Source organism: Anolis carolinensis, chromosome 4, assembly GCF_035594765.1.
Source record: "Anolis carolinensis isolate JA03-04 chromosome 4, rAnoCar3.1.pri, whole genome shotgun sequence".
Taxonomy (NCBI): domain Eukaryota; kingdom Metazoa; phylum Chordata; class Lepidosauria; order Squamata; family Dactyloidae; genus Anolis; species Anolis carolinensis.
The window spans coordinates 74,632,370-74,652,774 of record NC_085844.1 but is presented as its reverse complement, the minus strand read 5'-3'; the positions used below and the strand labels follow the sequence as shown (position 1 = coordinate 74,652,774).

Below are 20,405 nucleotides of genomic sequence, written 5' to 3'. Positions count from 1 at the left end.
GAACAGCAGACTCCAAGGCTTAGTGCTTTAGAAATTGGTTCCTCTATTGCTGGAATGAGTCTTGAAATCTCTGCCCCCAATCCTTATCATGAAGCAATATCTCCTTGATCACAGATAGGGAAGTCTAGGATATTTCAGTAATCTATCTTTAGTCTTACAACTGCCAGGCAATAGCAAAGAGGTGGAGTGCAGTTTCCCCCTCCCAGATACTGAAAAATGTTGCAAAACGAAGAATCCTTGCAGTCCATCTTTATTGAACACAAGATTATGTATGTACATCAGTATTCAAGACATACTGAAAATATTCTGTTCCAATAGGAAAACTGGGTTTGTTTTGCTCAAGAATTAACTTACTCCTAGAGCTGGAAGCTGAAAGAAAATAAAATCACCTAAGAGGGTATTTCCCCCCATTTATTAGCAGCAGCAACAAAAGGAGTGTATCAAGTCTTACGAATGTGAATCTGGAGAAATCATGGTTTAAAATTCTGCAGAAAAAAAATTGTAAAAGTGTCCTTAAAACAATTTTTGTTCAGAGTACCACATCAAAATTGCAAAACAGGCCCCAGTGATCGCTAGGAAATCTGCCACAGTCTAGTTTTTCAAGCCCAATTAAATCCAAACTCTGAGGAATAATTTGTCCGCCAGCAGACGCTGCTCGAAGGAAGAGGCGATCAAATCGCATTTTGCAGTTGTAACGGGCCTCCAAATTAGTGTTTTGACTTGTGTCCCACGTGTACTTGCAATGTTCTGGCTTCCCCAAGAACTCCCAGATATCCAGAATATTATTTGGTAATCCACCTATTTTAGCAACCTGGTGGAGGAAAAAATGGAAATATAAATGGGAAAAAGTTAGAGAAAAACATAAAGAGTACTATACTATGTGTACTACAGCTTGAGTGTTCTTTATCTGAAATGCTTGGGACTAAAATGCTTTGGATTTCAGAATTTTTGGCAGGTTTTCAAATACTTCTACCTGCATATATATGCAATAATGAGATTTCTTGGAAATAAGACTAAAGTCTAAATACAAATGCATTTCTTTTTTATATATACCTTATGCACATAGTCTGAAGGTAATTTTATACAATATTTTAAATAATTTTGTGCATGAAACAAACTTTTGTTTACACTAGATCATCAGAAAGCAAAGGTGTCACTATCTTAGGCAACCAGATGGGCAATTTCGGATTTTGGAATTCCAGCTAAGCAATGCTCAATCTGTAGTAAAAACAATTTAAAAACAACAAAGGTTTGTCACAATCAGTTTATATCTTTTTATATGGTTTTCAGAGAGTCAGGAACTTTAAGAAACATCTTGATTGTACAAGTGTCCTAAGATGAAAAATTTTAACTTTCAAAGGTTGTGGTACTTTCCTTCTGAGAATATCCTAAATATCCTTCCTCTGCCTGGAGGTCTGAGATCCCGCTTTATATTGTGCCAGAGCTCAGATCATTCCATAACTGGGGGATTCTGGGTTAATTTGAATTAACATTCTGAAAAATAAGATCAGGAAATAAGCAAGCCCAAGTGACCTTGCTTCTTAAGTATAATTTATGTTGGGGATTAAATCTCACAAACTAACATTTCCTATCACTGTTTAAAGATAGCAGCATGGTAGGGGTTTCAGAGTTGGACTACTACTCTGGAGACCAGGATTCTATTTCCTGTTCAGCCATTAAAAGCCACTGGGTGACCCTGGATAAGTCGCACTCCCCCAGCCCCAGAAAATCACACAAGTTGGAACTGACTTGAAGGCACACAACAATAAATCATTACCTGTATTGACTCGAGTCTAATGTGCCATTGAATCTAATGCACACCTCAATTTTCAAAACCCTGAAACCCAAATAAGTACCATATTACATGAATCTAATGTGTACCCGAATTTTGGAAAGGTAATTTAGTAAAAAAGGGGTGAGCAGTAGAATGGACTAAATACAGTATTTTCACTGTTATACTTGAAGATATTTAAAATGTTCAAGCCCAATTAATGTTGAATTAATTTTGTCATAAAATCACCAGCAACCCAACAGATTGAAAAGTAGGCGTATGAAGTCACTCCTCCTTAGCAACAGTCTTTCAATTTGGGGACAAGTAACATTTGTTTAGCCTGCCTCATTTTACCATTTGATGAGAAGGAACTTTAAATAAACTTTTCTTAAAAGGCATTTGATTCCCCCCCCCCCGAGATCACTTGTTACTCAGGAGCCCCCAGTGGTGCAATGGGTTAAACCCTTGTGCCAGCAAGACTGCTGCTCGAAAAGTCACTGGTTCAAATCCGGGGAGCGGGGGGAGCTCCTGTCTGTTAGCTCTAGCTCCCCATGCGGGGACATGAGAGAAACCTCCCACAGTATAGTAAAACATTAAACATCCGGGCATCCCCTGGGGGAACGTCCTTGCAGATGGCCAATTCCCTCTCAGCAGAAGCAACTTGCAGTTTCTCAAGTAGCTCCTAACAAAAAAAAAAAACCAAAAAAACTTGTTATTCATAAGGTAAAGGTAAAGGTTTCCCCTGACGTTAAGTCCAGTCATGTCTGACTCTGGGGGTTGGTGCTCGTTTCCATTTCTAAGCCGAAGAGCCGGCGTTGTCCATAGACACCTCCAAGGTCATGTGGTCGGCATGACTGCATGGAGCGCCGTTATCTTCCCGCGGGAGCGGTACCTATTGATCTACTCACATCTGTATGTTTTCGAACTGCTAGGTTGGCAGAAGCTGGAGCTAATAGCGGGCGCTCACTCCGCTCCTGGTATTTGAACCTGCGACCTTTCAGTCTGCAAGTTCAGCAGCTCAGCGCTTTAACACACTTCACCACCGGGGCTCCTTTTGTTACTCATAGCAGATGCAAATGCAAGCATACCTCATTTAACAAACTCTGACGGTAAAACTGATAAAATTCTTTTATTTTCTGCCCAACCAGTCCTCCTTGTCCTCTGTCTACTAAGTTTTTTAACAGAGTCGACATAGGGAGAATAGTGAAGGAAAGCTGGAGAAACAATATTTCAGTGTTGTGTTACAGTAAACAATACAATAAAGCTTGATCTGGGAAAGAGCTGGATTCTGCACTAGCTGATCGCACATAGATGTGTGTGCCTGCTTAAAACAGGAAAAGTAAGAAAAAGCTGCCTGCACAATTTGAGAAAGTGCAAATATCAGAACAGAAAAAAAGGCAAGAGCAGATGAACTCCTTGCCTCACCAGCTGCCTCCAGAAGATTTAAAAAAAAACCCCATTAAATCTATAAGTGACCATCAAAATAGAAATCATCAATGGTTGGTGGGGAAAGAAGTAGTCATTTTTGGATGCATTAGACAAAAAAAATCCATTGGCCTGTATTTTTCTTTGTTTTTACTTATGCAAGACTTGTCTATTGCATTAGTTTTGATAAAAACCTGAACTGCCACTTTTTTCAGTAATTTAGGGCCTCTCCTTATTCCTTCCATGTAATTTCAGTATCTGAAGAAGTAAGACCCTGGAGCACAACTTCCTTATTAACTGCAGAATACCTGTAAAGCCAACAATAACTTTTACAAAATAGCTACAAAAGAAACCCCCAAGCAGTTTTACTTCAGTTCACCTCTTTGTCTCTCAGATTTGTATCTCCTCCAAAGATTACAGTAGTGGACTCAGGAACCTCTTTCATTTTTGCCAGCACCATTTTCAACTGGTTTAAACGTTCCTCACCATGGTCCTTAGTACTTTCTAGATGGGAAGTCATAAAGCAGAGCTCGTTGCCAAAAACAGTTGCCTGTTAAAAGAGAAAGTTGTAAAATAAACATTACATGATGCCAGTTTTTCTTACAATACTAGTTAATTCTCCCTACTCATCAAATTTGGCCCTATAGTTTTGATTAGCCGAAAGACAGGTATTTTCTAAGACTAGGAATGGGGTGGCCTTTCAGATATTACTGGGTTATAGAATTACTCAAACAAAACTAGCACAACCAATGGTGAGGGATAATGGAGCTATAAACCAAGAACATCTATATCAGAGCTTTCCAAACTGTGTGTTGTGACACATTAGTGTGCCAGCTGTAGTTTAAAGGTGTCTTGCATGAATGGGACGAGAAACCTCTGAGATGATGTGAAATAAGCAATAAATCAAATATTTTTTTAAAATATGAAGGGAAAGGGTTTTTGTGAAAAATGTTGTGTCCCCATATGTTTCATTATTAGAATTTAAGTATGTCTCCATATTTCTTATAAGGGCTTGGGATAATCTCCAGTTTGCTAGAACTGAATTACTGTGATGTAAAATGATGGAAGTGTAAAAAGTGTGTCACCAACATGAAGTGTTTGAAAGCTCTGACATATATGATACATGTACTTTACCTCCATTGCTATCTTAAATTTCTTATTTTTCTACCTTAGGCTGGAAACATTCTGGGGACAGAAGATCAGGTTAATTTTGGCTTCTCCTGTACAATCAAAATGGTGGTGCTTCAGAGACAGAAAATACTAGTGGCTATGAGATAAAGGTGCATTTTTAAAATGCAATTTTTCTTCTAGTTAAATGACAACAAGATTTAAAAACAGTCTTTTCTTTTACTATTGAATTTTGTTTGCATTTTAAAAACAGTTTTCTCAATTTCTCCACAGCATCTTCCCAAATAGCTATGTTGTGTTTATATTAAACAAAAAGTTAAATAGCTACCCAATTAAAAAACAGAAGTAAAATTGATTTATACATCTAAAGAGGGAATTTTCTAAAAAAAGGTTTCCCTTGACAATTGATCAATGTAACCCACTTCAGAGGACTTGTAATGTTAGACCAAATAATCTTGTCCATAAACTAAACGTACAGTTGACTCACATGCACTGCTAGTAAATTTCTCATCATAGATGTTGTAGGAAAACGTATTATTTCATGTTTTATTATTTTTACTCTTGACTTTTTTAACATTATGGCAGTAAAATATGCGTCCGTATTACCTGAAGAGAGAGAAAAACACATACAGAGAAAAAGAGGCCAATATTAATGACACTTTATTTAAAATTGTGTAATAGAAAAGTGAACTCAATTTTATGCAGAATGCACCACCCCATATGCTTTTGTTTCCAAGTGTATTAACTGTAGTTTAGTGTAATATCCTAACCACTAAATTGTGGTCAGAACTTGGTAGACTAAGATCCTGGCCCCAGCTAGCTAAAAGATTATAGAATGCACCATACCAAAAAATAACTTTCAATCTCTGCAGCTAACCCAGGCATGGATAAACTTTGACCCTCCGGGTGTTTTTGGACTTCAATTCCTAACAGCCTCCAGACTCTGTCCCCACACTGAACACAATGACAACAATATGATTGAGTATATTGCAATTATTATAAAACACCATTTTACCTGGAATAATTGTGTAACTGACTGCTCTCTTCTGTAGGTAGTCAAAAAGTGGAGGAATAACCTCCTGTAAAAAAACAACATCTGGGCTGTATCTAAATGAAAAGGTGGAAATTATAATAGAAGGCAAAAGGCAACATACCATAATACTATAATGCAAAAAAGAAAAATACAATTGATTCCGATTAGCAGAGCTGTGCTAGGCTACCGAATGACCATAAATTTGCTGTTTCATTGTGGATGTCTTTTGCTCTTTTTAAAAACAACCAGTGTGATCACACACATGTATGTTAATCAGTGTACAATACTTCATGACTCACACCATATCTGAACTGCGCCATGGTGGCCAAGCTACAAATGCAAGGAGTACAAAGTCCTGAACATAATAACTGATAAAGGTCCTGGAGCCACCCAGATGGCAACACTATTTCCATCCTGGTCTGATCACTAGAAGGCTTTTATTTTGGTGTTTTGCCCAGGCAGCTTGCCATCCCTATCCAGGCACAGGTGAAATGAAGGAAAACAAGTAGGCCACACTTCTACAAAGAGAATATGCCTGCACTTCAAGTTCTTTACTCCATCTCCTGATCTCCACTAGCAGATCATTCTCTAATGTAACTGATTTAAATGTGTTGTCAAAAGCTTTCATGCCTGGAATCACTGGGTTGCTGTGAAGTTTCCGGGCTGTATGGCTATATTCCAGAAGCATTATCTCCTGACGTTTCACCCACATCTATGGCAGGCATCCTCAGAGGTTGTAGACCTCACAACCTCGGAGGATGCCTGCCACAGATGTGGGCAAAACGTCAGAAAAAAATGCTTCTAGAACATGTCCATACAGCCTGGAAAACTCACAGCATCTGACTGATTTTACTTCTACTCTCATGTGAAATAAAGCACCTGTATCCGTGATCTAAGAGACAGACGTATGATTTTTGCAGAACCAAAAAACCTCTTGGCTTTTGGTTTCCAAAAGCCACATTAGTGTAAAACTATTAGAAAGCTGATCCAAAAGTTCTGCGACCAAATTCTGGTGTATATTTAAACTACACTGGGACCTCCAAAAGTATTTTTCTCCCCATTACAGAACAATTAGTCAAAAATGTTATTTTTAATAATAGTTATTAAGGTCTGAATAATAGTTATTAAGGTCTAAAATATATGACAGTTGTAAAATAAAAGTGCAATTTAGAAACACTTCTAGACACCTAAAAATATTTGATAAATGTTGGGACCTGTCCTTCTATTTTATTTTTCACCTGTGGTTTTGTTTGGAAAAAAGCCACAGTTATTTCAAAGAAGCATCATAGGATGAATGCTGTGAGTACTTACAAAGCAATATAAGAGCAGACTCCTCGTGCCCTTTCTGGAAGATTTTTCAAATCCAGGCCATCTATATTCCAGGTAATTAAAGACAATGTACTCTCATCATCTTGTGGGTTGAGACCAATTTTTTCTACAGCAGCAGGTACGCTATTATCAGATGATTCACCAGTAAGATCAACACTAGGTAGAACAGACAAATGTTAGACTGCCTCAAAGATTTTTTTTACTATTTACTCATATCCTAGCAACAAAATATTTAAGAAGGTGCACAACTGTAAAGTTTGTTTTGTCTTCATTCAATTTGATTCTGACGGGGTGAAAACTACATATTAAAGTCAAAACCAAGTCTACGCAAAACCTGGAAAGATCCCTTTTTGCAGGAAGGAGGGGGGGACATGATTCCAAAAACCACTAGTTGGCAAAGGTCATGCTAGTTGGGAAGTTCTGGCAGATTGTCATTTCTCACATTAAATTTCCTAAGCTCTTATTTTAGATATGTCAAGTATGGATGGCGGCAACAGCATCACCACCTATTTCAGTCACAGCATAGCAAATACAGGTACTGTATTCCCAAAACTGGAAAAAAATCCTAATTTCGAAACAATTCTAGTCCCAACCATTTCGGATAAGGGATATTCAACCTATTCTTTCTATTTGAGCAATAAGACATGTCACTCTGCTATAGGATCAAGCTGCGTATGGTATGTTTTAAAGAAAGAACATTATTATTATTATTGTGTGGCCATCACACATTTTGGTGCCTCAAATGACAGACCTGTTTCTGGGTATATTTGACCTACTGACACCAGTTTTCCTTTATCCGCTATAGTTTTTGAGATATGGAACATATAAAATCTACCAGTCACCATGTGCTCGACCATAAAAAAAACCATGATAACCATATCGAAGAAACTAGTGCTGATGTGGTCTACGCAGTGGAATTTTCTGAAACAGTACCCCAAATAACTCCAGGAACAAATCCAAAAACCAAGATACCAATAATTTTGAGTGGGCTGTATTATTGTTATTGTTTTATCTCCTTGTTTTTAACATGTGATGTATGTATTGATTGTATGACTGCTTTTCATGTTTGATTTTACAATGTGTAATTTGTCACTGTTTTTATTATTGTTGTGAGCCGCCCCGAGTCCCCTCGGGGAGATGGGGCGGGATATAAGAATAAATTTATTATTATTATTATTATTATTACTGTTTTCCACACTGTTCTTCAGATGTAAAGACCAAGACTTTTTATACTAGTAACTTACAAGGTCTCTGTTACAGGAGGAGGCATCGTGTCCATGGCCGGTTCATCAAGTGGTGGCTCAAAATAAGAATTCAGAGCTCTCTAGAAAACAAAACACCAGACAAATAGGTGGATCATGACTGACTTCAAGTTGCTTAAAAACATCATGAACAGGAATACTTTACTCAAAATGAAAAACAAAAAGCACGGGGGGGGGGGGGGGGAGGAAGCCAGCCACATTATTTTATTTATCTCGGGCTGTGGAGAGGCTGGACAGCAGCTGCAATGATTCACTGCAATGAATCACTCTGACCAGGAGGTCATGAGTTTGAGGCCCGCTCGGAGCCTATGTTTGTTTGTCTTTGTTCTATGTTAACCCTGGCTTGACAGCAGTGTGTGCGAAAAAGACCTTGGAGTCCTCGTGGACAACAAGTTAAACATGAGCCAACAATGTGATGCGGCTGCTAAAAAAGCCAATGGGATTCTGGCCTGCATCAATAGGGGAATAGCGTCTAGATCCAGGGAAGTTATGCTCCCCCTCTATTCTGCCTTGGTCAGACCACACCTGGAATACTGTGTCCAATTTTGGGCACCACAGTTGAAGGGAGATGTTGACAAGCTGGAAAGCGTCCAGAGGAGGGCGACTAAAATGATTAAGGGTCTGGAGAACAAGCCCTATGAGGAGCGGCTTAAAGAGCTGGGCATGTTTAGCCTGCAGAAGAGAAGGCTGAGAGGAGACATGATAGCCATGTACAAATATGTGAAGGGAAGTCATAAGGAAGAGGGAGCAAGCTTGTTTTCTGCTGCCCTGCAGACTAGGACACGGAACAATGGCTTCAAACGACAGGAAAGGAGATTCCACCTGAACATCAGGAAGAACTTCCTCACTGTGAGAGCTGTTCGACAGTGGAACTCTCTCCCCGGGGCTGTGGTGGAGGCTCCTTCCTTGGAGGGTTTTAAGCAGAGGCTGGATGGCCATCTGTCGGGGGTGCTTTGAATGCGATTTCCTGCTTCTTAGCAGGGGGTTGGACTAGATGGCCCATGTGGTCTCTTCCAACTCTACTATTCTATGATTCTATGATTCTATGATTAAAAGGCATTGAATGTTTGCCTATATGTGTAATGTGATCCGCCCTGAGTCCCCTTCGGGGTGAGAAGGGCAGAATATAAATGCTATAAATAAATAAATATGTGCTGCCTTTCTTCCTGAGTGATAGCCAAGATGGCTTCCAATCACAATAAATATACAATAGAAATATTTCACTAGTGGGTGAAAATGTATGAAATAGCTGAAATGGACAAACTAATACACTGCTGATGAAAAAAAAAGTCTTGGTTAATTTTTAAAAGCTTATTATTATCAAGAAGGCAAGATGAGGCATACTACAACTGATCCATGGTGGCAAGATCTCCAAACAACTCTTAAGGATCATCTACTCATGGAACACCCTGTAAATGTTGAGGAACATTAGAATAAACTGAAGACCTCTATTATTGCTGCTCAATCGCATAGTCGTCTCCGACTCTTTGTGACCTCATGGACCAGTCCACGCCAGAGCTCCCTGTCAGCCATTGCCGCCCCCAGATCCTTCAAGGTCAAGCCAATCACTTCAAGGATACCGTCCACCCATCTCACCCTTGGTCGACTTCTCTTCCTTTTTCCTTCCATTTTCCCCAGCATCGTGATCTTTTCCAAGCTTTCCTGTCTCCTCATGATGTGGCCAAAATACTTAAGCTTTGCCTCCAATATCCTTCCCTCCAGTGAGCAGTCGGGCATTATTTCCTGGAGGATGGACTGGTTGGATCTTCTTGTGGTCCAAGGCACTCTCAGGATTTTCCTCCAGTACCAAAGTTCAAAAGCATCTATCTTCCTTCGTTCAGCCTTCCTTATGGTCCAGCTCTCGCACCCATAAGTTACTATGGGGAATACAATTGCTTTGTCTATGCTGACCTTCGTTGCCAGTGTGATGTCTCTGCTTTTCATTATTTTATCAAGGTTGGCCATTGCTCTCCTCCCAAGAAGTAAATATCTTCTGATTTCCTGGCTGCAGTCTGCATCTGCTTTGATTTTCGCACCTAGAAATATAAAGTCTGCCACTGCCTCCATGCTTTCTCCTTCTATTTGCCGGTTATCAATAGGTGTAGTTGCCATGATCTTGGTTTTCTTGATGTTTAACTGCAACCCAGCTTTTGCACTTTCTTCTTTCAACTTGGTGATAAGGCTCCTCAGCTCCTCCTCGCTTTCGGCCATCAGAGTGGTATCATCTGCATACCTAAGGTTGTTAATGTTTCTTCCAGCAATTTTAACTCCGGCCTTGGATTCCTCAAGCCGCACATCGCATGATGTGTTCTGCATACAAGTTGAATAGGGAGGGTGAAAGTATGCAGCCCTGCCGCACTCCTTTCCCAATCTTGAACCAGTCTGTTCCGTGATCTGTTCTTACTGTGGCTACTTGGTCTTTATACAGATTTCTCAGGAGACAGACAAGGTGACTTGGTATCCCCATACCACCAAGAACATGCCATAGTTTATTATGATCCACACATTCGAAGGCTTTAGAATAGTCAATAAAGCAGAAGTAGATGTTTTCCTGAAACTCCCTGGCTTCCTCCATTATCCAGCAGATATTGGCAATTTGGTCTCTCGTTCTTTTGCCTTTTCTGAACTCAGCTTGGACATCTGGCAACTCTCGCTCCATGTATTGCTAGAGTCTGCCTTGCTTGTAAACAAACAATTGGACACCAAATGAAGAAACATCAAGACTCACAACCTCTAAGGATGCCTGCCATAGATATGGGCAAAACGTCAGGAGAGAATGCTTCTGGAATATGGCCATACAGCCTGGAAAACTCAGAGCAACCCAACATCAAGACACTTAGATGAGAATTAGATCAAAGATATGAAAAGGAAAGTCTTCCAAATATGGCGAAGAAACACCAACTGTGCTGCTAAGAAAAAGATCAATGGATTGCTGTGAGTTTTCCAGGCTGTATGGCCATGTTCCAGAAGCATTCTATCCTGATGTTTTGCCCACATCTATGGCAGGCATTCTCAGAGGTTGTAAGGTCAGTTGGAAACTAGGCAAGTGGGGTTTATATACAGTAGAGTCTCACTTATCCAAGACTCGCTTATCCAGGTTCTGGAATATCCAAGGCATTTTTGTAGTCAATGTTTTCAATACATCGTGATATTTTGGTGCTAAATTCGTAAATACAGTAATTACAAAATAACATTACTGCGTATTGAACTACTTTCCTGTCAAATTTGTTATATAACATGATGTTTTGGTGCTTAATTTGTAAAATCATAACCTAATTTGATGTTTAATAGCCTTTTCCTTAATCCCTCCTTATTATCCAAGATATTTGCTTATCCAAGGTTCTGCCGGCCTGTTTAGCTTGGATAAGTAAGACTCTACTGTATCTGTGGAATGTCCAGGATGGGAGAAAGAACTCTTGTTTGCCTGAGGCAAGAGTGAATGTTGCAGTTGGCCACCCTGATTAGCACTGAATAGCCTTGCAGCTTCAAAGCCTGGCTGCTTCCTGCCTGGGGGATCCTTTGTTGGGGGTGTTTGCTGGCCCTGACTGTTTCCTGCCTGGAATCTCTAGATCCTCTAGCAAGGCTCTGTCTGTGGTCAACATCTGCCACAGAGTCGCACTGGAGGTCCTATAGAGGGGAGTATATAAATGACGGTAGAAATGGTCAAAACAATTAGCATGGGTCCACAGTCTTTCATTTACTTGCATGTCCCAGTCATTCTCTGCCAAGTAGCACTGGGCAACAGCTACGTCCGTGCCGCTGACGTTGGCAAAGTCCAGGCAAAGGCGCTTCCGGGTCTCCTCAAGCTTTTCCCGCCGCTCCTCTTCCTCAGAGGGTCGCAGCAGTTCCGGCTCCCGCCCTTGCGCCGTGCTGTCTGCCTCCATCTTGCCTGGAGAAGCAAGCGGGCCCGCGCGGACCCCCCGCATGCGCAATGGGTCCCTACCCTCCCAGAAGCCACGCCCCATGACGGATGCGGGGGGTCCGCGCGGGCCGCTTGTTTCTCCGGGAACCGCAGTTACGCTTTTCTCCTGGACCTCTTCACTACCATGAACCGCTCCACGCTCCAGTCCCTTCGCGAGGGGATGAAGGCCGTCACGGAGGCGTCGGGTTTTGATCGAGTGCTAAACAAGGTAGCCATATTGTGTGTGTAAGAGAGAGAGCGCTTGAGAGAATACTGAAGTGAGATCCTTGCCTTTTCTGACAAAAAAACCGAGATGAAATCTGGGATGCTGTGAGTTTTCCGGGCTGTAGTGGCCATGTTCCTGAAGCATTCTCTCCTGACGTTTCGCCTGCATCAGTGGCAGACATCCCCAGAGGTTGTGAGGTCTCATAACCTCTGAGGATGCCTGCCACAGATACAGGCGAAACGTCAGGAGAGAAGGCTTCTGGAACATGGCCACACAGCCCGGAAAACTCACAGCAACCCAGGGATTCCGGCCATGAGAGCCTTCAACGAGATGAAATCCTTGTCTTTCCCCAACTGAAATGGAGCTGAGAGCTTGGGCTTTATCAACTACAGTAGTCTCACTTATCCAAGCTTCTGGATTATTCAAGCCATTTTTGTAGTCAATGTTTTCAATATATCGTGATATTTTGGTGCTAAATTCGTAAATACAGTAATTACAACATAACATTCCTGCGTATTGAACTACTTTTTCTGTCAAATTTTTTGTATAACATGATGCTTTGGTGCGTAATTTGTAAAATCATAACCTAATTTGATGTTTAATAGGCTTTTCCTTAATCCCTCCTTATTATCCAAGATATTCGCTTATCCAAGCTTCTGCCAGCCCGTTTAGCTTGGATAAGTGAGATACTACTGTAAAACCTGAGATGAAATCTAGCTGTCCCCTCAGAAGTTGAGACGCGACAGAGGTTGATATTGTTTTGATTACCCTCTTTAGGTGACCTTGGTCAGGACCCAAGTGAGCATTTTCCCAATTGAGCCATGAAAAGCATTGGCTGCTTACGCTTTCGAGGGCCCTTCCAGACAGGCCCTATATCCCAGGATGTGATTCCAGGTTTTCTCTTTATCCCAGACCAGCTTGAATACCCATTGCCTGGATTATTTGAAAAAAATTTTTAATTGAACTAAATGCATAAGGTAGTCATGCCAGGTTAACACCAAGAAACTCCATCAGTACTTAAAGTGTGTTATGTTGGGCAAGTTTGCTCTGGATGCATCATGGGTTCAGTGTGCTCTCTGGCTCTAGGGTAAACTACAACTCCCAGTATGGTGAATCAGTCCCCTCAAACCCCTCCAGTAGGTTGAGTTAGTCATGGGGGTTCTGTGTGTCAATTCTGGTCCAGATCCATCATCAGTGGAGGTCACAGATTCCCTGGTTGTGGGTGAATTACAACTCCCAGAAAGGAAGGTCAGTTCCCCCCAAACCCCCCTAGTAATCAAATTTTGGCAAAACAAGTATGTGTGGCAAGTTGGGTCCATATCCGTTGGTGTTTGGCTTCACAGTGCTTTCTGGATGTAGGTGAAATACAACTCCCCCAAATCAAGGTGAATTCCCACCAAAGACCTCCATTATTTTTTGCTGGGTCATGGAGGCTCTGTGTGCTAAGTTTGGTCCAATTCCATCTTTGGTGGAGTTCAGAGTGCTCATTGATTGCAGGTGAACGATACACCCCAGTACCTGCAATTCCAAAATGTCCAGACCAACTCCCGATAAAACTCACCAGAATTCAAATTTGGACATATCGTGTATGCATGCCAAATTTGGTCCAGATCCATCATTGTTTGGGTTCATAGTGCACCCTAAATGTAGGTGAACTACAACTCCTACCAATCCCTCCAAAGACCTCCAGTATTTTTTTCTTGGTCATGGGGGTTCTGTGTGCCAAGTGAGTTACAGGCCATCATAGGTGGGGCTCAGCGTGCTCTTAGATTGCAGGTGAACTATACATCCCAGTACCTGCAACTCCTATAAATCATGGTGAATTCTCCCAAAACCTCTCTAGTATGTTCAGTTGCTGATCAATTCCTCTGTTTGCTGTGTGCCATAGAAAAGATCAGGAAAGGGCTAAGGGAGAGGCAGTGGATGGGGTCATGCAAATTCCACACCAATGGAGAAAGAAAGGAACACTGGGATGCCTGTAGTGGAGGAATAACAGAAAATCTAGGATGAAATTGTCCTCAACTGAAAGCTTTCACTTGGATTGTGGGCAGTATGGTGTTTGTGGAGGACATTGGCAGGGCTCCTGGACATGTTTACAGCGCTCGCTATAACCTGCAATGTCATTGGAGGAAGGGCCATTTTCTGTTTAAAGCAGAAAACCTGAGATCAGATCCTGGGAGATAGGGCCTTTCTGGAAGGGCCCTTAGAGGGACAACACAACAATGATAACTGCGTTAGTTTCCAAAATATTTATTGCCCAATGAACACAGGGTTTGTATGTGTGCCTTCAAGACATCTGTTGCCTTATGGCAACCTCATAGATTTCATAGAGTTTTCTTAAGCAAAGAACACTCAGATGTGGTTTTGCACAGGAACATAGTGATTCAGGAACCTTTCCTTATTCGTTCCATGTAATTTACTTTAATATGTTCTTATGGCCAGAAACACTGGGTAGCTGTGAGTTTTCCAGGCCATGTTCCAGAAGCATTCTCTCCTGATGTTTCACCCACATCTATGGCAGGCATCCTCAAAGGTTGTGAGGTTTGTTGGAAACTAGGCAAATGTGGTTTATATATCTCTGGAATGTTCATGGTGGAAGAAAGAACTTTTGTCTGCCTGAGGCAGGTGTGAATGTTGCAATTGGCCAGCTTGCAACAGAGTTTTACTCCAGTTTGCCTCTTAGTCTCTTAGATTTGTATCTCCTCCAAATATTACAGTAGTTGACTCAGGAATCTTTTTCCATTTTAGCAGCACCATTTTCAACATGTTTAAATGTTCCTCACCATGGTTCTTGATTCTTTCTAGATGGGAAATCACAAAGCAGAGTTCCTTGCCAAAACAGTTGCGTATTAAAAGAGAAAGTTGTAAAATAAACATTACATTTATTTATTTATTTACAATATTTATATCCCGCCTTTCTCTACCTCAAGGAGGACTAAAGGCAGCTTACAAATGACACCTGTACAGTGCCTTGGGCATAAAACACAGACATGAATAAAATTAATATTAAAATACATTCCAATATGAGACATGTCATCCATAGACAAGGTCTAAAGCCATTCTATAATCCATTGCACTATTTCCAGATAAAATTGTTGCACTGCGCTATTTATCCAAGGCCTGCTCCCACAGCCACATTTTTACTCTCTTTCTAAAGGCTAGGAGGTAGGGGGGCTGATCTGATATCACTAGGGAGGGAATTCCACAGCTGGGGAGCCACCATTGAGAAGGCCCTGTCTCTCATCCCCACATGCAGTTATTACCTAATGATTCCAATTTTCCTTACTATACTAGTTAATTCTCCCTACTCATCAAATTTGGCCCTATTGTTTTGATTAGCTGAAAGATAGGTTTTGCACAGAAACATAGGACTGCTCTCTGCAGGTTTTAAAACCCACCATTTGTGGCTAATGCTCCAGATCTGGATGTGTTCATTTTAGCTTTATTCATTGCTGATATTGTAGTTGATTTCTATGAGGGATGCACTTAGCTTATTGCATTTGATCTAATCTAAATTGTAATATCATTGTTTAGCTTTAATGTGTTATGTTGTATTTTAATGTTATTAAATTTTAACAAGCAAGATCCGTATGCCGGTTGTTTTATGTAGTATTTTTAAATTGTTTTAAATTATATTTATTTGTTTGTATGTGAATGGCCTATGGTCTAGGGTAGGAGTCCTTAAACATTTTAAGACAAGGGCTGGTTCACGATCCCCCAGACTATTGAGACAGCCAGGCTAGTTTGAAAAACCATGAACATATTCCTATGGACACTGCAGATATCTTATATTTAAGATAAAGAAACATGTTTAACGAACATAAACATACCAGTATTTCAATAGACTTCCTTTTGACTGATGAGAAAGTCAAGTGGTTGGATTGTTGTTGTGTGCCTTCAAGCCGTTTTGGACTTAGGTCGACCCTAAGTCTCAAGTTTAGGGCAGAGGCCGGGGAAATTACCTTGGAAGGCTGCATCCAGCCCATGGGCCTTAGTTTGAGGACCCTTGGTCTAGGCATTAATAAAAACCAACAAATATTCATTTAGGAAGTCTCTCGGGGGGGGGGGGGTATAGCATTTTATTGCTCTAGCACTGCCATTCCACTTGAACTGCTAAGGCTTCATCCTGTGGGATGTTGTGATCTGCAGTTTAGAAAGAGTTACCTGGCTAGGAATACTAAATGCCACTCTTTAAATCGCTCAACATTCCAAACAGTGCAATTATGGCAATTGAAGTAGAATAATAGTGCTGTATAGTGTGATAGGGCCCTTGGCTTAAAACAGGAGTAGGAATTGGGTACTATGAGGGTTTCCTACCACTATCAACACATTGTGAAGATTATCTGTCTGTCCCATGACTGCTACCAAATGTGAGGACCACCTTGTGTCCCACTATTGTGGGCTCTTTCACGGGGACTATCTAGATGTCCTTTCAGCTCCCGTGAAAGACTTTATTTGTCTTTTCTTCCCACTGCAGTTGACCATCCTTGAGTCACTGCTACCACCACAGACACTGTGTGCCTCAGGTTAGGCATTGCAATAACCTTCATGTAATGTTTTCAGAAACATTAATGTGTAATACAAAAAAGTATTTATTAAACACAACTTCTACATATAGTTAAAGTTTACATGTTTAAAACACCTAAAATCTGGCTGACGCTAATTGTAACTCATATTCAACGCTCAGCTTCAACACTCGTATCTCTCATTTTCTCTCTTTGACTCTAACCAACCTATGTGTGTAACTGCCTTCAAGTTGCCTATGAATTGGTGGCAACTAAATGATTTTTAGTGAGTTTTCTTGTGTAAAGAATGCTCTTGAGGTGGGTTTGCCAAGTCCTCCTTCACCCAACAAGGCTTTTAAAAATCCTATTTTGTGCAGAATTATCTGTTTGTATTTGCACTCATGTCATATACAAAATTTGGCAAAACTTACTTGCCAACATTCTGGGACTATAACTCCCAGAATCCTCAAGGCAATATTCTGAATGTTGTCCTAAAAAGTCCTATGTGACTGTGTAAAACAAGCAAGCATTATATTTCAGTTTCATGGTATGTAAAGAGTTTACTGGAACTTAACAGAGTTGGTTTTCTTTTTTCCCCTCCCTGTTCCCAGATGACAGTTCTTTCTGCTGACTCTGGAAAAGTAGTCTGTGAAATTGAGGTAGCAGAAGAGCACACAAACTGGGGAGAAAACATGCATGGAGGGTTGACGGCAACACTCATTGATGTTGTGTCGACAGCTGCTTTGCTGCACAGTGAACGAGGAGCACCTGGAGTCAGTGTGGACATGAATATTACGTAGGTATCAAAGATATGGGAGCTGTGCCATTTTTGTTCCCATTTATATGTAGCATCTAGGGGATGTGTCTAAACTATAGAATTAATGCAGTTGGACACTATTTTTAACTGCATTGACTAAATGCTAGGAGGTCATGGGAGTTGTCGTTTTGGTGAGATTCCTATATATTTTTGCGGTTCCTACTTTGAAAGTAGTTGTTATACTCCACAAACTATGTTGAATTGGTTGAGAATCTGTGATATTCACTGAAAAATATAGCAAAATATGCTGCAGAGGATGTCCAATAAAAACAACGTTTTTGAAATTTAATAAAACTTTTCCATGTTTTTATGATAGAACCAATTAGGAATTGACATTTATAGCCCAGGAACAAAAATTGTGTTACATACTGGTATGACACAGTGGTGAAAGTTTGCCAAACTGCATTACCTATATAGATGCACCCTAGGTTGTGGCACTTTATGCTTCAACGCAGATGGAACGACTTCCTTTGTGCCAGGATGGGCAGCTTGTAGGGAGTACAGGCCAGCCTTCTTCCCCAGGGGTTACACTAGTCTCTTGACGGTCCGTTGGAAGTAATTTTACTTCTGCCTTTCTGTCAGGCAAATTGCTGAGTCAGTAATTTTTGGCAGAAAAGATATGCAAACCACGTTTGTCAGTGGGTTGGAAGGTTTATTCATGATTCTCAAGCAAAAGAAACATTCCAAAATGCAGTTGACCCTCTTTTTCCACAGTTGTCGCTTCTATGTATTCAACAATCCATGGCTTGAAAGCTCTTCTTCCTCACCCATTGGAAAAAAAACAACCCCTCATTTTGCCATTTTATATAAGGGACTCCATTTTCTATGGCACTGTGTAATGGGACTTGAGCATCCACCAATTTTAATATCCATGGGAGGGGCGAGGAGGATATGTACTGAAACTAAACCCACAGTGTTCACTTATGGATTATCTTCTAGGTTGCCCTTTTCAGCTGAGTCCAAAAGTGTTTTGTTGGTTACGGAGGGGAAAAGATGGAATCTTCACATTTGTGGGTTGTTTGGACCCATTTGGAGAAAGTATACAGACAACTCTGCCATACTGCTTAACAGAAAAAAAAATCTGGAAAAATGGAATAGTGTGATCTGTGAAGTGTGTCAGGGCTTTCTTTGAGAGCTACAAAAATGGGAGAGACCACAGTTTCTGAAGATTTAGGACCCTCATAGGTAGTGCAGTTCTCATTTCTGTTTTGTTTACCATCACAATTTCTAAAGCAGGTATTACTCATCTTAGTTTATAGATATGTAGAAAGAAGAAGCTGCAATCTGGGCATATGTGCTGATGTTGCGTGGTGATATAGGGAGCTGCTGTACACCCAGTCAGGAGATTTTGGTCCATCTTGGGGTTTGTATTGACTGGTAATGGCTTTTCAAATCTTTGATAAAGTAACACCAGAGATTAAACGTGCAAAGCACATGCTGTACTGTTGAGATAGAGACCTACATTTTCCTAAGACTGCTACATATAGTCTTGGAGTCTACAGGGATTGGAACTAGAAATCTTCATACCAACCACTTTTACCTGTTAGGAAGCCTGAGTAGCATTTTGAGTGTGTGAACCTTGTTTTATTTTGAATTAATTCCAAGAAGTTCTGGTACACATAGATGGTCCTTTTGTCCTGCACTAGCCTTATAACATCCCATGAAATAGGTTCTGTATGACTGGGGCAGGGTCATCCAGTGAGCCTTATGGTCCAAATGGGACTTTGAACTTATGTTTTTCCAACGCTTTATACCAGGAATGAGCAATGTATATTATAACTTCCGTGGTCTCTTAGCATTGAGTGTGCTCATCCAGCTAAGTGAGAGTTGGAGGCCAACATGTGAAGGGCCACATGTTTCCCATCTTTGCTTTATTCACAACTACACCATGCAACTTTATACCAGCTTTATATGCAGCATCAGCTATGGATTTTGCTGCATTATTTTGGACCAGTAATTGTTTCGGCCTTCCCTACCTCAGGTTTGATAGGTTAAAACGAAATGAGAAACCATGGACAATGGAAAAAATGGGTTGTAAATCTAAGTCTTATCTCCCCTTTCTTTCTTATCACCTTCAAGCTATGTGTCGCCAGCCAAGATTGGAGATAAAATCCTGATCACTGCTGAGATCCTGAAGCAAGGAAGAACTCTGGCCTTTACAACTGTGGATTTAACAAACAAAGCAACTGGAAGATTGATAGCCCAAGGAAGGCATACCAAATATCTAGGATCCTGATTGGACAAAGGGAGTGTCCAATTAAAAGCTTGTAGTTTTGATCCAGCAACACTGGGAAAAATAGATAAATCACAGCAAGGTATTTGCTAGAGGTGTAGGAAACAGAAGGAGACATTCCTCCGTATTTGGTGGACCTGTGAGACCATACAGGCATTTTGGGATAAGGAAACTTAAGGAGACAAATAAAATGTTACATAATAAGATTAAAAAGCACAGGGTTGTGTCTGTAGGTTTACATAGAGAAAATAATAATCAAAAGGGCCAAGAAATAGATCAATATAGCTTTGGCATGGCAAGATTAACCATGGCCAAAGACCGGAATGGGGAAAAAGGTTTAACTAAAAAAGATTGGAGGGAAAGAATGCGGGAATATATGCTAATGGCCAAACTAACCAATAATAGGAACAAAAGTAATGAGGACTTTCTGGAAAAGTGGAAGTTAGCTGTGACATATCTGAGCGGAGAGTCAGTGACATAGAAGAGTGCCATTAGGAATTTAGGATTAGGCTATGGACAAGGGTAGATAAATTGGCTTGTAGCCGCCCTGAGTCCCCTTGGGTGAGAAGGGCGGGGTATAAATAATTGAAATAAAATAAAGGCTTCATAGTGCTTCAGTATCGGAAGTCATGGTGAAGGGTGCATGGGTCTGGGGAAGAGGTTTTATTTTGTGTGGGATTGGGGTTTTGGGTGCCCGTATGGTCTGTAATACATGTGGTGTTTGAATGTTATAGTGAACTGTTATATTAATAAAAATTAAATATGTGGAAAAAGA

The 20,405-nt window shown here is 40.7% G+C and overlaps 2 protein-coding genes across 5 annotated transcripts; one reads left to right on the top strand and one right to left on the bottom strand.

Moving 5' to 3' along the window:
- Window positions 1–234: 234 nt before the first annotated feature.
- tdp2 (tyrosyl-DNA phosphodiesterase 2) lies at window positions 235–11,913 on the bottom strand. Of its 4 annotated transcripts, none has more exons than XM_003219773.4 (7): window positions 11,650–11,913; window positions 7,931–8,010; window positions 6,669–6,842; window positions 5,340–5,431; window positions 4,812–4,930; window positions 3,576–3,746; window positions 235–811 (listed from the first exon to the last, which is right to left on the bottom strand). In XM_003219773.4, exons 1-7 carry the CDS (start codon window positions 11,911–11,913, stop codon window positions 530–532), a joined length of 1,182 nt encoding a protein of 393 aa, XP_003219821.2. In that variant the 3' UTR covers window positions 235–529. The 4 variants fall into 4 exon arrangements, 3 of the variants coding, with proteins under 3 accessions (XP_003219821.2, XP_062836720.1, XP_062836721.1); XM_062980650.1 differs by lacking the exon at window positions 11,650–11,913 and adding an exon at window positions 9,545–11,629; XM_062980651.1 differs by lacking the exons at window positions 235–811; window positions 4,812–4,930; window positions 11,650–11,913 and adding an exon at window positions 9,545–11,639 and having other exon boundaries at window positions 3,614–3,746.
- A 32-nt stretch (window positions 11,914–11,945) lies between these two features.
- Window positions 11,946–20,405, top strand: LOC100561560 (acyl-coenzyme A thioesterase 13). The gene is made up of 3 exons (XM_003219745.4): window positions 11,946–12,078; window positions 17,192–17,376; window positions 19,477–20,405. The coding sequence occupies exons 1-3, from the start codon at window positions 11,995–11,997 to the stop codon at window positions 19,631–19,633; spliced, it is 426 nt and encodes a 141-aa protein (XP_003219793.1). The 5' UTR covers window positions 11,946–11,994; the 3' UTR covers window positions 19,634–20,405.